The 13845-nt window shown below is 40.1% G+C and overlaps 1 protein-coding gene across 3 annotated transcripts in view; it reads left to right on the forward strand.

Moving 5' to 3' along the window:
• Positions 1-13845, forward strand: part of DLG2 (discs large MAGUK scaffold protein 2) — a 1462668-nt gene that overhangs the window by 247545 nt on the left and 1201278 nt on the right. For 2 of the 3 annotated variants that reach the window (XM_034759045.1, XM_034759048.1), the window contains one exon: positions 7540-7614. The exons of the other annotated variant lie outside the window; for it this stretch is intronic. In XM_034759045.1, coding sequence (XP_034614936.1) covers positions 7540-7614 — 75 coding nt within the window. The remainder of the gene's footprint in view (positions 1-7539; positions 7615-13845) is intronic. 3 annotated transcript variants of the gene reach the window in all.

Below are 13845 nucleotides of genomic sequence, written 5' to 3' on the forward strand. Positions count from 1 at the left end.
TTAAATTAGTAAGGGGTTAGTTTAACATCCTTGATGTTAGGGGGAAAATGACCCTGGGTCTTTGGTGATCTATGTGCAGTGAGTGTGAAGGTCTCAGTCCATTTCCGAATGGACGGATGTGCACATCACAAAAACTGCTATCACCCAACTTCGTTGACAATCCCAGGAGTGAGCCTAAGGGTCCAGTCAGTCCTGAATATTTCCTGAGCATGGCTATGTGGAGAATCTTTTATTGCTCCAGTCCAGTTCTGTAAATTAATAAGACTCCTCTCTCTAAGGCTGTCAGTCTAGCACCTTTTACAAGGGCTTAATTCATTCAAATGTTTACAAGGAAGAAGCGGGGGAAAGAACGGTATCTCTTAATGTTGCCAGGAGCAGAATCATATGCTTATTTACTGAGATAATCAGTACCAAATGTTTATCACATGAAATCCAGCCTTGCAGAATCTGACTAGCCAAGAACTATCTTTCTTTCTTTTATTGTATTAGCTCCTGGTGATCTGGCAATATATTTATATTCTAACAGGCAGCACCAATAAATATAATTAGGGCAAAACTCTGCCTTGCCTTGAGCAGGTGGTGTCAAAGTTCCAAGAGAGGAAGGCAGTACAGGGTGCCTCTTCCACACCCAACACACTGACACAGGAACCAGGCAGCATGATGAGGTGCTGCTCTCTTGAGTGCCATCCCGAGGCTTGGCTTGTAGGTTGGATGCTCCATGACTTCATGGGGGCATAACCAGTCGTTTTGGGGGTCTGATCAGGCCTTTCCCACCCCCAACGCTCCTACTAGTGCTCTGCAGTAGGTGTTGGAGCGAGCAAATACAGTTCCTTTCTAAAGCAGAAACGAGGAGCGCTACAAAACACACTGGTCCCAAACACTTCATTCTTCAGCAACAGCTCTCCTTTCCCAACTAGCGCAGCTCAGAGAGGGACAGCCAGAGTTTAGAACTCAACTTTCTATCGGCATCATTGTAAGGATGAGCAATAGATTCTGTCCCTGGGGCTAGTATGTTTTCATGTTGCCAACATGCATCAATCATACTATTACTATATGTTGTTTCTATTGTGCCATACTTGGCAATGTACAGGCATGTAAGGCTGGATTCTTTACCTGCTGTCAGTTTGCTGGGGATTTCCCTGGTGCAGGGGAATCCTTGAGTGCCATAAAGGCAGCACAGTTGGATCCCATTTCTGGCCCACCCAGCAGGGGAGGTGTTCTGGGAGCATGAGAGGGAACATGATGGGGCCATGGTTGGTGTGCATCATGCTCTGACAATCCTCTGACATCAGAGTGGCCACAGGGGACCATTTCAGCTGGCGTAACATACAGCGACCTCTTAGGCTGCTCTAAATTATAACAGGGGCTGGATGGGCTCCTGACTTCCATCAGGAGAGAAGAGAGGTGAGCTAGAGACATCTATCACCCCCTCTTTGAGTCATCTGTCAGAGCTGAATATCTGGCCCATAAAATACAGGCCAGATTCTGATCATACATCAGTGAATGATTAGTGAAAAGAGCCAGCCCTGCAGTTATTAACATGGTATAGTTACTCCGTTCAAGAGAATGGGTCTGATTTTTCTCTTCCTTACACTGGTGTAAATCTGGAGTAACTCCATACAGAGCATTGCTGTCTTAATTTTGCATTTGATCCTGCAATGACAAGAGCAGGTAAAATCAAATAGAATAATTAATATATACATGTGAGTAATCCCACTGGGTCTCATAAAAATAAAGTTGATGTAAATAGGCGTAACCTTTCAGAGCTCAATCTAGCTATGATCGCTTACATGAGCGGAGGATCTGGCTCGTTATTATTAATAAATTATAAATAGCCCTAAATTTATCTGGGTATCACACAAATAATAACCATAGTTCTACTTACTCATGGGGAGACTTCATAACAGTGTTAACTTCCTCAGTCCAATGTTTATTGGTTTCGCTTGCACATTCATGTGCAATCCAACAGAATACTCACCTGAACTGGTTTGCAGGAGTTCAGGTGAGTATTCTGTTGGATTGCACATGAATGTGCATCCTCTACTGTCACAACTGAGTTTCTGGGATAAATAAATGTACATTCTCAGTTATAAACCAGAATGTGGTCTGATGAAGATTTTTGTGCCAAACTTCAAGTCTGTGAAAAACCCTCAAACAAAGCAAATTTCATGTTTTTGTTCAGTTTCTCAAATATTCAAATTTAGATAAAATTGAACTATTTTTCTAAAGCCATTATTACGTCCTGATGAGCATTTCAAACTGGGGTGTTTTCCTGCCAGATCTTAAAAATTTAATAGTGCTGATTCCATGCAATTTACATGTAATTTACTAAATTCTACACTGAAGTGGTATTTGAAGGCAGCTTTAACTACTATTGGGTGACTGTTGGCTACTCTATGCCATCTCAGAAAAGGAGGAAAACGCTTCTCATTGATTACCATTTATCTTACCTAGAGAATATATTCATAGATGTGAGACAGATGGGGTGTATAATTGAGTATTTATTTCAAATCTTTATTTATCAGTGTTAAGTTTTGGTAGAATTATACCAGTTGTTGTTAGTCTTTAGCACTTGAATTCTGAACATTACAAATGTAAACTGATGAAGTACATGTTGTGTTTTCTAGAAAAAAATAATCTTTCTTTTGGGAACTTCAAGAAAATTACACAGAGCAAACCAATGTGCATTGTATATGTCTTGTAATTATATCTTGTCAAAAGCTCAACTTTTTATCTTTTATTCTTTAGAAATATGGTAATTGTCCCTTTTCCCTTGTAGTTAATTATAAATTTCAGGAAGAATTAAGTCTGTTAAATCTATTCATTTTTTTCTTGGTCTCTATGGTAGCAGCAAGAATAGAAGTGAGTTACTTTGATCTCCATTTCTGAATGGCATTTTGTTTCTTCCAAGCATTGACCTTGTTTAGTGTAACTGAAATTTTGACTAGATATCCTTAGCTTATAATGTGCTGATCGCAGGGAGATGTCTTTACCAGACCAATTTTACTATGGAAGAGAAAGGTGATTTGTTTTATAAATCTATCAACGGCTCCTTGAACCAAGGAAGACAATGTTCAATTAACTGCTCAGGTGGTTGCAGTTAGGGTTTAATACTACCTAACATTGGAAAGCTGTATGTATAAATGCAAGGTAAAAAGTGATGAGCAGAACGGGGAATGCAGGGGAACCTGCTCCTGCATTAATGAGTGCTGCTATGTGATTGTCAAGTTATCCATGCCTAGTAGGTGTCCAGTTGCACATAATTCGAGGTGCATTACTGGATGCAGTTGATAGGATGATAGTCCTTGCAGCAAGTGATGCTGTGTTCTGCTGTGGATTTCAAGCCAGCGTTGGTTAAGTTGTTCACCATCCTGTAAAGCCATTTTGGGTGGTCAGTACAGAAATGGAGGAGAAGGGTGTCTTGGCTGCCAACACAGCCTCAGCATAGGCTTGAAGAAATTATTTGTATTTTAATTTGTTTCCTTCCATCTCTCTCCATCTGGCACAAAGCTTCTGAGACCATGGTCAAGGAGAAGGAATTGGGTATTTATGGGTGAGTCATTATGTCAGTAGTTCGGCAAGTGTGTGGTCATAACTTGCCAGGTCTGAGACTCTTCATTTTGTCAGTAGGCTATTTTGGAACTATCCTCTTTCTTCGCCAAGAAGATCAGTATCTAGGAAGACTTCTTGTCACAGTGTGTGAAATTGCACACCACGCACTAGCCCAAAACCATACCATTATATCTGAATTCAATCTGTCCATGTTTCAGGAATTCTTGGCCCTCCTGATAGAAACATGACCCACCACTTGCAAAGAATGGTCTTTTCCTTTGATGAGCAACTGTGGCCCCTGCTGATTGATTTCCTTTTCCAAATCAGACGTTGGGATTCTACCTCCCACCTTAACACATGCTACAATCCAGCCAGCCCTGAATAAACCTTCTGTAGATACAACAGACCTGTGCAACTACTGTCTGGTGTCAAACCTTCTCTTTGTTTCTTAGTTACTTTGCTTAGAATCAGAAACCATGTCTCAAAACACATCTGTCCACAGTCACTATTCTAGGGCCTTCCCTATTGCCTTTCAGGACAGGATTTGGTACTGGGCATGGGGCAGATGGATAATCTCTTGCTGTCCTGGCATAATGGGCAGAAATCCATACTCCCACTCTTTGACCCTTCCACGGCATTAGATATGGCTGATCACAGCATCCTGGTATCATGCCTGTGGAAGGTGAAAAGGGAAACCCACTAAAATGGTGTCAATCCTTCCACACAGTGTGTATTAGTATGCAAATGCATCTCTGCCACCAGAATACTCAGCTGTGGAATTCCACAGGTTCTAATAACTCCATTGTCCCACTAGGAGAATTAGTGAGACTTCATGGGCTCAGGTGCCATTTGTATGCCAACGCCATATAACTTTATTTGTCATTCACCACCGGTGCTAACACCACTAAAACCTAGGTACGCCAGCATCTGGCTGAGACCAGTGTATGGATGAGAAGTTTGTTAAAGCTAAATACGATCAAGATGGAATTAATGCATGACGTTGCCGAAGAGCTCACTACCATGATGCAGTCTCCTCTAGTTGATGATCTCTGCCCATGAATTATCAAGGCAGTCTACAGTTCAGGGCTCTTAATAGACTCCTCATTGATTTGGGACTTGTATGCATCAGTACCTTCGGGAAAGGCATTCTACTGCCTCCGACTGGCTAGGAATTTAGTGTTCCATTCTTGTTGATCACAGCCTGGCCTTGATCATGCATGGTGTTCATTGCTTTCTAACTAGATTATTCCAAAGCAGTTTGCCTGAGCTTGAAAGTATCAGACCTAAAAAAACTGCAACTGGTGCAAAATGCAGCAGTGAGAGCAGATAACTCCTTATATGCTCCACTGGATCCTTGTACAACATTAAGACAAGCTTAAGATGCCGTTCCATATTTGTAAGGCTCTAAATAGATGGGGACCTGGTCACCTAAAGGACTCTTCCTTTTCTGGGACCACAACCACCCTTAAAAACTGTCTATCTCAAGGATGAAGCTCATGTGTGCAGAAGACAGGACTTCCTTCCTTGGGGGCCGGCCAAAAATTATGAACTTCATTCCTGCACAAACTAAGGAGAAACACAAACCTTGCCACTTTCCAGTCTAAATAGAAAGATCACTTATTTGAAATTGCTTTCCCACATAGCAACATACAGCATATGCGTTTAATCTATATTAAAATTAATAATAAATATAGAAACTAAACCACACACAACTTTGCTCCCTCGGGCTAGATGGAATAGAGAGAATTTAACAAGGTGGATTTTCATCACCTTGTTTATGTTTACCTTTGGAAAGTGGTCAGAGTTCACCTGGACCTGAAGTCCCTATGTTAGCAAAACTCCCACTGGCTTCTGTGGAAGTGCAAGTAATATCTGCTGTGGTTAAGACTGCAGAAAAATTTCCATTATTTGCCTGTGCTTGCTGATGCAAACCACTTTCTGAAACATTTGCCTTTGGGGCTGAAATTTTTCTTAGTAGGACTCTGCCCAACAGGTATTTTTAAGTCTTGAACTTCTAAAAACAAGGTTTTATAATAGAAGCTGTTTTGCAACTTAACACCATGCAGCTGTTTTAGTTAAGAGTGTATAAAATAAAATACACTATTGTAAAGCATTCTGGTGATTTTTTTTCTTTTTTTAATGAAGGTACGAAAATAGCAGAAGTTTGAAAGTTACATTTGGCATGGAATAGTTCTCACTGGAGAGAAACTTATGGTCTTGAGCCCTGATCCTACAAAGGGATCTACCTCTGCAGTCCCATGGCAAAGAGTTGCTGTATGGATGTCTCCCTTTGCAGCATTAAGAACTTCAACAGGAAAAAATGGGTCTGATTTTTTTCAAAGATATGAGTATCTGAAAGTTGTGTGCTGAGCAAGTCGTCATTATTGTTCCTACATCTGCCTCTGTAGGGACCAAAGAATCAAGACCTACAACTTTTAAGAAGAAAAAAACCCCAGAAAGCTTAACAGTGTCTCTAATCAATCAGATATATAAAAGTCTATTTGTGGTTTTATTATTTTGATTAGGTTACATAATGTGCTACCACATTCACACCTCTACTTTTAGGAGATAAAAACACGTCCATAGTATATTACTGCTATAATACTGGTGACTTTTCAGCTTCTATTAAAGAACATTTTTCAGAGATTTTGTTTAATGGTAAATAGCCTCTTGCTGGCAATTTGTCCCTCTTTTTAATGTGCCTTGGAGGTGTGTGTGTGTGTATGTGTATATATATATATAAACCGGTAATCACCAGGTTTGAGGAATACATATCTGAAACTGAGACTTGTACTTCTTTGCTTGAAAGGTATTTATCATTGTACCACTTTTATTATTTGTGGGTAAAGAACACAGGAAAGTTTCTCATATAGCACAATTAGTTAATGTGTTCACATCAGGCTCAAAGCTGAAAACCATGTGAAGTCTAAATCACTTATTGCCCACAGAGATTGTGTTCTATGTTCTCAGTGTGAAAAAAATTATGTTTAGTTGCTTGCAGTATACCTGTCTTAAGTTGTAAATGAAAGGAAATTTCATCTTGCATTGTATCTGCACCTCTGTGCTTCTGGAACACACATAATTACATGAGTCCTCCAATTGAAACAAATAAATAATGGTTTGATTCCTATATGAAAGCAAAGAATAGAGGTGGGAGATCCCAAAATTATTCTGAACGTTTCTGCAGGGACTCTGACCCAAGCTACTGTGTGATTAGTTTTAATTGGCTTGCCAGGGCATGGAACCTTAAGTAAAATGTAACTGGATCCCAACAAATGCAAGAGAAATTACAGGGAGAGCTGTCCAGTGTCCTAGTGGTAGTGGATTGGACTGCCATGTGGGAAAACACAGTTTAAAGTAACTCCTTGTTCTTTTGTTCCAGCAGTCAGGTTTTAGGGAATTGTGGGAGTGACATATCATATCAACTCTGAGACAGTTGCCCCCCAGCCAGTTTGGATAGGAAGCCATGCTTTCTGCTGAGCCGCAAAACAAGCCTTTAGAGAAACTGGTATAGAGACACTTCTGCTGGAAAATAAGGTTGGTGATGGTGGTTCAGGCTGGAGTTATCCTTGGTAGAAAGAATATGGACTTACGTGGGGAGACATACAGCCTGTCGTGAAGATGAGAGTTAAAAGCCAAACCCTAACTACTGCCTAAGCCCTGTGTCCTTGTTCTTTGAAGGTTTCAGAGCTAAGGCATGCCAAATGGCAGTTGTTTGGGGTTCAGAGTGGATGCAGCTTGTGTCCCCTTCAAAACTGTGAAATACACAGCAAAACTAATGGGTAAAAATTCAGTGCCCTTTTAATAATGGGACCTACATGTCTAATTTCTAATACATGGCAAATTACTCTGAAAGGTCTCATGTGTACTAGCAAATGCTAGGAAATGCAAATATGAGATTGATGCTCCATTTTTAATGGAGCTCCTTGTGCGTAGGATTGAAGCACATACTGTATTGTGTATAATGCCGTTTTCACTTATTTGCAGCAGAGCCATGGCAGATGCCCTTCCCACAAATGCTCAGTTGAAGCACCTGCCTGGATACCCATTCAACAGTCTACCGTAAGTTTGAGACTTTTGATACAAAGATTTGAGAGACGGAAGGGTAAGTCTCTGTGCTTGGAGCAGCGTCAATGGTGTAAAACTCAGTGTTCAGTGAACGGCAGAAATATATACATTTGTAAGGCCAGAATGAACTGTTTTTGAAGTTAGATTGCTGAACCATTGTTTTGGTAGGGATTACTTATAATTCTTTTGATATGTAGCACCATTAGGACTTTAATTTACTGCATGGGCAGGATAGAATCAAAATGGATACCTCTTACAGACGTTCTATGGGTGATATTCAGGCTCTGAGGCAGGAAGGGTTATTCATTAGGTTGCCACTGCTGTTCTCTCTGCGTGGTCATAGTTGGTGTGCTGATAGGCATTGCATTAGCTCCACCTGGTCTAGAGGCATAGCTAATGGAGAATTAATTAGTATGTTCCGCTCATGGTCTGCCAGAAACTGATACATTAGCCAGACTTGTGCTTATGCTGGGCATGGCAGAATCCTCTTCCTTTCCTCAGCCCTGGAGAAGAGAGAGACTGAAGTGATTATTGCCCTCCAGCCCCTCTGTGGAGGAAAGGATTCTCCCAGAGCTTAATTCTCCCCCATCACCATAATATCTGTGCGCCTCACAATCTTCAATGTATTTATCTTCTCAAAATGCCTGTGAGGTAGGGAAGTGGTATGTCCTCATTTTACAGATGGAAAACTGAAGCATGGAGAAGTTAAGTGACTTGTGTCGGGTCACAGAGGAATTCTGTGGCAGAGCAGGGACTGGAATGCAAATCTCCCAATTCTAGATTAGTTCCGTAACCACCTGACCATCTTGTCTCTTTTTCAGGAGGAGCCTCCTTTGTCCTCTGTAGAACTTGGTGATGGCAAAGCATGAGGGTTTTTCCCTATTTCTCTTCCAGATAGCCTTCCCCCCCCCCTTTTCTGTGTAGTGAATGAAAAGTGAGGTTGGCCTGGGTGAGAGAGAGTGAGACCAACCCAACACCTCACAGCTACTATGCCGATTTATACCAGTGGGCCAGGATCTGGCCCACTGTCTCATTAACACTGCTCTAAGTTATCTACATGAGATTCCCATCCAGCTCATTCTCTAAAGCTTTGGAGAACAAATTGGCTTTGCAATGGGTCTGGAAGGTTAACAGATCTGAGCTCTGGCAGACCAGTGGAGTGAAGCGAATTTTAGAGTCGAGGAGCCTTCATGGAGAAGCTCTGCTGATTGCTCTTCTCTTTTATGTAGAGGAAGCACCAGCTTGAGCACCACAAGTGTGGCAGTGTGACCAAGGGAGAGAGATGATTAGTGTATTAGGCATTTGATATCAAAACTTGATGACTTGAGAACCAGTTGGACTTGTTTTCCACTGGTGACAGTGACTGGCTCTTTGGCTGTTGGTTTGCTGTTTCCTTAAACACAATATCTGTATGACCATCCTGGTATTTGTTTAGTTATTTGCCTTTTGATCCATCATAATATAAAGTTTACTTTTATTTTATTGAATTTTGTCTGTTAATCTCCTTCTTGCCTTTATTAAGCCAGAGGTATGTGTGAATAGCTACTATAGACCTATGATCTTGCAAAGATCTCATGTCCGCCTATTATCAGGAAAAGTTAAACTGAGGGCCTGAATTCATTGCCTTTGTTTTAAATGTCTGCAGGTTAAGGTCTCTATGGCTCCAAGATACAGTATTTTTAGACCATTTTGGGATAAAACTACCATTATGATATAGTTTAACAGTTCAGATTTCACCTGCGTAATATGTATCTATTTTTTTTTTGGATATATAGTCCAAAGCATAGTTAATAAAATTATGGTGACCTAGTTAGATGCTGCTTCAGATGTGCTTTAGGCCGGTTACAAAGGTTATACTTGAGTGCATTGAAATTAGCTAAGTACTACCATACATACAACTTGTGTATAGTAAACCACAAGAAGTTATTTCTCTTGTGTAAGTATTTTGTCCCTTCATTCATCTATCTGGCCTATCAGCAGGACTCTCCAGCTGTTTAAGTTTCTGATAATTTTTGTATTAATTAAACTAAATTAAATTTTATTTTTATTGGGAATCAAATGAAAACAACATTTTAGAAAAACAAAAACAGCTTAACATGGTATTAATTGGCCAGCATTTTCTGTCCACAGGTTTGAGAGGTGCCAGTCACCACATTGCCCGTAGTAGAGAATAGTGTTTTTGAAATGGCATCATTTAGAAAGAAACCTGTTTAGAGAAAAGAATGCAAAAGTGCAAGTGGTTCAACAAACTCTAACTACTGTGTAGACTGGGAAGGGACAGATCCGAAAAGGAGAATAAACGTTAGAAATGTTGATTGTGATCTTATAGAAGAGATTCTCCAAGTAGATCCTGTTGTGTTGTTGGGTCTCAGCTGTGCATACTTTAGGGAAGAAGCAAAAATAAAGAAGGAATCGAGAAATGGGGTTAGAGAGGATGCCTCTTCCTCAGTTTTGTTAGCCACATTAGTCACAATGGCATGTATTCTGTTTTGTGTTTGTTTTGTTTTTTTCAGCAGTTTTTATAAAAAAACACGGAGTCGTCTTTTGGGAGCTGCTTCCCAATGTATTGTATCTTACAGTCAGTCTGGCAGCATTGCTGTTATGTAATAGCCTGCCTTCTTTGCAGCACACAATTTCACATCCTCTTTGAATTTGCTGATAATTCTTGCAGTTAAGACTTTTGATTCTGTTTGGCAACTCACCATCTACAGAGAAGGGGGCATAGCTGACCACTGGTTTTCTATGACTTCATGATGTCCTTTATAGACTCATTTTAAAGCTGAGAATCTTAATCATGGGAATTACCTAAGGGTGGCTCTTGCCGCACTCTCGTTTTGTCATTTCTTCCAAAGGATTTGCAGTGTTTGATTGTAAATACTCCAAAAGGAGCTCACTGTAGAAATGGAAAGTAAACCTTAGTTAGAAAATAAGCCCGTTGATGCTATGTTCAGATGCAAGAATACCAAAGAATCATACTGTTGGGCACCCTGTGTTACAAAATTATTTGGGGATATCTCTGCCTCCCTGCAATGTCAACAGCTCCTCTTGAATTCAACTTTCCCCATCCTGAAGCTTTACGAGAATCCCTTTGCTTTTTCCTGCCATGGAGTCCACAGTGCTCCTTGGCCTTCTCCTCTCATAGCAAAATTCCCTCTCTGTGGTCCCCTGCCATTAGGAAGTAGCAAGACAGAGGGGGACGGGCATGTGGGCACAAAAGGCAGTGGGATTGGTGCATGCCCTTGCATTCTATGGGATTGCACTGTGGGATCTTAATCTCTGCTATGGCACTGGATGGGGAGGTGTGTGGCGCATGATTCTGAGAGAAGGGCAATATAATTGATCAAAAGACTTTGCCTAGGAGGAGGAGCAGCAGCCACAGGCACGACTATACCCCATAGGCTGCAGTAGAGCTGCAGACCTGCAACAGAGGTGCTCTTCCCCTTTTGAATTCAATGGGAGCTGGGGATTTTCAGCATCTTTGAAAACCTGCCCTAAACCGCTCTGCCTCTCAGTTTCCCCATGTGTGTAACACAAGGATAATAATGCTCACTCACCTTCGTAAAGCACTCTGAGATCTCTGTAGGGGCTCTGAATATTATTAGTGGGATAGGTAAACCCTTTGGGGATACTGCGGCTTCAAATTTGTCTCTCTTCAGTTCATCTGTAGGAGCTATAATTTGTAATAGTGGCAAATCCAGAGGAACACCCATTTTCAGCGATATTAGCTTGCATTGGATAAAGAGTCTACGTGTTGGTAAAGACAAACATTTCTGGCTGACAACTAATCCAGAAGTTTGTGTTCAGATTTATCTCACTGGCAACAGTTTTAAAGAAGTATATACTACTAGAGACCATGTCACACATGTTTCAAGTGCCTGTTTTCTGAGAAAAGTATTGTCCAATTAGCATGTTGTCTGGCTGAGCTGAATTGTACATATTCTGGTTTGTCTAAAGCTGTAAGTCTAGGGCAATCATTTCTGAAATTAATCTTTCTATTTAAACACAAATTAAATAAATGGCTCTGTTTAGAAGTACCCTCCCTCTCTTGGGGTTTCTTGCTTTGCTTAATAAGTATGTCCCTTTCTCTCTTATGCAGACACCCACTATAAAATAAAATAAATATCTCTGCATACCATAAAGTGAGTTCTGCAGGGTCTCTCTCTTTCTTTCTCTCTCTCTGAGTTTACAGCCTTTTTCTGTGAATAAAACCCTGTTGACTAATAGATTCCATAGGCAATCCAGGTGGCAAGGAATGTTCCTTGTGGCTAATATGTGGTTCTGAAAACTAAGCCATTAAAATACCTCCCCCCCCTCCCCGTATCTTTCTTCTCTAGGATATTATTAATGGTGATATTTTGAATACTCAACCCCAGCTTTGTTATTAAAGGTTGTTTTAATTTATTGTCATTTATTTTTTGCTGGGTCACTGTATTCCTGCAGTTCTTCATCATCCAAAGCTTCCTTTCCCCTTGTTAAATTTATGACATGCATATTTCATTGCTCAGGAAGGAAAGACCATCATTCTAATGCAATCAGAGATTATTCTCTTCCTCCCTATCCAATGAAGCCCCATGAAAAAAACATGGTCTGGGGAATGTTTCCCCCAATTTTCTAGAAAATGGCTTATTAATTATTTTAATTTATGACCAACATGTTTAAGACCCTGATCCTTCTCCAATTACAGCTGATATAACCAAATGGGAGCAAGGATAGGACCCTAAGATTACAAAGCAGTCTCAGAGACCTTTAAGCAAAGACAATAATTCAGGTGTTAGTTAGTAAGATATACGTTACATTATCCAAAAGCATTATCTACTGTTTGGTCTATATAGTTATTTCACATCATTATCTTTCCAGAAAGTATTTCACATGAGTTATTTAAACTGAAAAAGTTTATTAAGTACACATTAGAGAGAGAGAGAGAGAGAGAGAGAGAGAGAGAGAGAGAAAATGGCTGTCTTTAGAGCTATGTTTACATTATCAAAAGCATCACTGTTGCTACAGCAGTACCATCATTGCTGTAGTTAAGGTTGTTTTGGCACTTTCATTAAGAACAAGAATTCATAACTTGGCTGTAGAAATTTGCTCTAGCCTGAAACTTGACAGTCAAGGTCTTTATCCAAGGGTAATTTTTTAAAGACAAGCTTTTAAGAATAAATATTATTATGACTGCATAGGATTGTTATGACTATTTGAGATTTGTTGGACAGTAGAAATAAATTAAACAGAATTTAGTATTCTTCTGATCACTGTTTTTTTTAAGTGTAACCATTTATTCTCCATCCACCGTTGTGTGATTCCTTTCAGTAATAAAAAACTAACTATATCAAATAGTAATAATTCTTATTTATTATTTCTGGATAAAAACTTTGTGAAGCTGGAGTTAAGGTTGAGAACATGTCAGTAATTTAAGGGTTAAACATCACAGTGACGTTGAATTATTCCCCAAACAAGCATTACAAACTCAGGAAATTCCAAGTTAAGGTTAAACTTAGAGAGTCAAACATTTCCAACCTATGAAAATGTACAGTTAAGCCATCCAAACAAACTAACTCCTTTCTCTGTAGTGACACTATGCAATAACCATGCAATTATGATTTGTGAATGTTAGTGTTTATAGTCCCAGACTAAATTAAACTGATTTTTAAAGAAGATTTTTTCCCATTATTTTCTTCAGACCAATTACTTCAGCATAAGAGTCAGTAGAGTTAATGGTATAATTTGGGGGCAGGGATACCATGTGTTCTTCATATGTAACAAAGTGGTTGAATCCTAGCTCTAAAACGATTGCAAAAATTAATCATGGAACTGTGACTATACATAATGAATATTAAAGTAATACCTGGAGGCTGCAACTGAGACCAGGGATTCATTGTGCTAGGCCCTGTACAAACATACTGAAAAATTCTGTCCTTGTGTAATGCCGACAGACCCTGGTTGTTGGCGGGTGGGATCGAACCTGGGACCTCTGGAGCTTAGTGCATGAGCCTCTACCACATGAACTAAAAGCCAATTGACTGTTAGATAAGGTTATAGAGCAGACTCAATCTCTCTCTCTCGGTGCCACTAGAGGGGACAGAACACCACACCCAAGAGATGTGTGGGTTACACTTGCCTCTAACTAGACAAGACAGAAAGCAATATTGTCTCCATTTCACAGATGGAGAACAGAGGCACAGAGACACTAAGTGACTTGCCCAAGGTCACAAAGGAAGCATGTGGACA

This window comes from Trachemys scripta, chromosome 1 (assembly GCF_013100865.1).
Source record: "Trachemys scripta elegans isolate TJP31775 chromosome 1, CAS_Tse_1.0, whole genome shotgun sequence".
NCBI lineage: Eukaryota > Metazoa > Chordata > Testudines > Emydidae > Trachemys > Trachemys scripta.